At 33.6% G+C, this 3234-nt stretch overlaps 1 protein-coding gene across 1 annotated transcript in view; it reads right to left on the bottom strand.

Moving 5' to 3' along the window:
- The window catches only part of LOC104617686 (ribosomal protein S6 kinase alpha-3), a gene marked incomplete at both ends in the record, with an annotated part of 18320 nt that extends 16177 nt beyond the window's left edge, over nt 1–2143 (bottom strand). Inside the window, 2 exons of the mRNA XM_010283067.1 lie at nt 1609–1751; nt 2106–2143. Coding sequence (XP_010281369.1) covers nt 1609–1751; nt 2106–2143 — 181 coding nt within the window. The remainder of the gene's footprint in view (nt 1–1608; nt 1752–2105) is intronic.
- Between the last annotated feature and the right edge of the window lie 1091 nt (nt 2144–3234).

Below are 3234 nucleotides of genomic sequence, written 5' to 3'. Positions count from 1 at the left end.
TCAGCAGGAGAGTATGTCCACAAATACATAATGCTTCTGAAAACTTTAAATGAATGGTTTTAGATGTCTGGAATCCCTTAAAACAGTCACTGCTCTAAAGGACAAATTGGAATATAATTCTCAAGGATGGTTTAAACATACTTAGTGTCTAGCAGCAGAAGAAAAGAGGCCAAATGATTTGTTGAGAGATCTTTCTAGTCTCCATTTCTATGATATAACTTCCATTCCATCTAGATACTGTGTACTCATACTGCACCAACAACCACTTGAATTCTCAATCAACACAGATTCCAATGAAGAATGATTTAAGAGCAGATACATACAGATTGTCCATGAAAATTACCATGCAAACTAGAAAGGCAAGCAACAAAAATATGTCTTATAGAAAACTGCACTGTATTCCATATACTAATTTAGAGAATTTGCTTTTTAAGGTCATATTTTTGTTTTCAAAGTAGAAGCCAAAGTGTTTAAAATGCAGTGCATTTAGACTGTGAAGGCTACACCAGTCACGTCTAACGTTTTTCAGCAACTTTCAGTTTTAACATACACTCTTTATAAGCACAAAATTATATTTTCCAGCTTTATAAAGTAAAGCTGAAGTTTAACTATGTTTGTGTTTTCAACAACAAATACTCTGCAACTACACTGTAATTATCTTTTAATTGACTGTGTTCTTACTGATAAATTGTGCAGTCATGGGGGGTGTGTGTGTGTGTGCTCGTCTATCTAGAGAAAGTTTAGTTATCAGGTGCTCCTTTTACATAGTCAGTTTTCAGATCACAACCAGCATTCAAGATGATTAAAAGGTGATAGGATGACTTATTTTCAGACACAAGAGTCCTTCTTGTACTACAAAGCACACAGGTTAGTTGTACTGTTAGAGTCATATGTAGCAGAAGCAGTAAGAAACAAAAATATTTCCTTTAAAAAATACGATTATTTAATCTTTATGTCAAAAAAGCATACAAAGATTATAAATATTAAAAGCCATTCAGCGTTCCTAAAGTACCAAACATGATCTACTTTTCTTTTCTAAAGTCATATTTGATACACACATTATTTTGCCTGATCATGCAACTTTACAAAAGCTAACTTCTTGCAGAAACACCGTATGCAACTAAGCAACTACATCCCGTATCAGTTCACTGTCATTTAGATATTTTCATGTGTCAGAGCAACAGGTGTCATTATTCCACTAGGTTGTAATTACACTGGAGACTATTATTAGTTATTACTCATTTTTCCACTTGAGAATAAATTCAAATTTAAAATTTGGATCTAAATTTCTTCCCCACCTTGGAAGAGACAGTATTTTTCCTATATACTTTAGTATTCCTATTAGTCTCTGTAAAATTCAAACTACAATAGACGCATAATATTTCAATTCAATGATAACAAAAATATGGCATATTGTTGATGTTGATATGAAACCTAGTTCATGTTCTCAGTCCAAACTCTGTGGTATTGTTATTAATTTCATATAACTTCGACTTTTTTGGCAGTTAGAATTCATTTAAAGCTCACCTTACAGTTTAATGTTTGATTTGTTTCACCGAACCTTGCAAAGCACAGTTTTGCTATCATTTAGATTCACCAGAAACCTACCATTAAAACACCAAAAGACCACCAGTCTGCACTCTGTGTATGGCCTCGTCTATTAACAACTTCTGGTGCCATATATTCCACTGTTCCACAGAAAGAGTAGGCTTTTTTTTCATGATCAATTGACTCTTTACTTAAGCCAAAATCTGGAAGAAAAAAGAATAGTTCTTATTGTGTGGGGTTTTTTTAAATCACTTATGGTCAATACTTTCACCATATCATGAAACTTGATGCTTATATCATTCGTATATAAGAATACACATATGCGAATTACAGAAATCTCCTCCCTTCCCCACATTATCACAGGTCCATAACATCAGATATCTTTGTAAAGCAGATGACTTATTTACATATTAAAATATTTATTTCAAACAAATTACACTGTTTGCCCCACAGCAAAATTACCTACTAGTTAAAATTACTTATTTTACCATATTGCTTAAAAAAAAAAAAGAAAACGCAAATATTTTATTATGAGCAGAAGAGATCCCTTTATTTACCTGTCAATTTGATATGTCCTTCCTCATCAAGCAGGATGCTAAAAAACAATAAAAAAACCCAAAACCTAATTAAAATACCATTTATCTGTTGTTTCAGACAATGTACTGACAACGTTTAGGAATAAACAGAACAGCATACACAAAGACAAGCAGAATTGAACATGCATGAAAATGAAACATTAGGAGGAGTTACTTTGAAACTACACATTTTCTTTCCTTTCAATTCTTTCTTTTTAAAGATTATGAAACATAATCATGGTATCAGTGTTTTATTTAACTATCTGGTTAAATTCAGCATGGTATGTAGTAACATTTATCTTGAACTTTCAGTTTTGGCCATCTGCAGCATGTGTCATTACTTTTAACAATTGTGGTAGAGATATAGTTCTATTTCTCCTAAACTGAGCAAGACATGTTAATACAATGTATGTTTGCATATGTGTGCAAAATGGGTATTCATCTGTAATTATAATTTCAATTAATTACTGTGGTGTTGACCACTTCAAATAACATCAAGTAATAAATATTCTCATGTTATACCAAAGAACAGTAGGCCTTGTGCTTCTGCCTGTTTATTTCAATAAGAAAAAAAGCCACACTTCTCTGAGATGCCAACAACTATCCTTAACCATCACTGAATATAATCAAAATTCAAAGCATGCAAAGTATTCAAGAAATGGACTCTAACACCACCTACACAGCAGACTTAGTTCCTCCAGCTTCTCCTGTGGGGAGCTGCGTTTCATCCTGGAGATGAGACATGACCCAGGCACACCCTACTCACCCATTTTCCCTGCCCTTCCCTTTTCCTCCTTGCAGTTTCCACAGTGGGAAACAGCCCCACAGTACAGATACAACCTGTGACAGTTACTGCTACCTCATCCCTAACTTGCAAGTAATTTCAGCCTTTGACAGTTTTTTAATCAGATACACCCAAGGCTTAAAAACAAAGCTTAAACTCAAGGCTTTTCAATGGGTATAGATACCACAATTTAAAATAATGCTACGGTGGATGCAGTAGCTTTTACTCTTCTGACAACTACTACTTCATTCTTTTCTTCTTGGAAATAGACATTAGGAAAATCACAGAATCATTACGGTTTGAAAAGACCTTTAAGATCAAGTCCAA

The sequence above is a fragment of the Phaethon lepturus genome, unplaced genomic scaffold (genome assembly GCF_000687285.1).
Source record: "Phaethon lepturus isolate BGI_N335 unplaced genomic scaffold, ASM68728v1 scaffold48752, whole genome shotgun sequence".
Classification (NCBI taxonomy): Eukaryota; Metazoa; Chordata; class Aves; order Phaethontiformes; family Phaethontidae; genus Phaethon; species Phaethon lepturus.
This window is presented reverse-complemented; position numbering and strand designations above follow the sequence as displayed.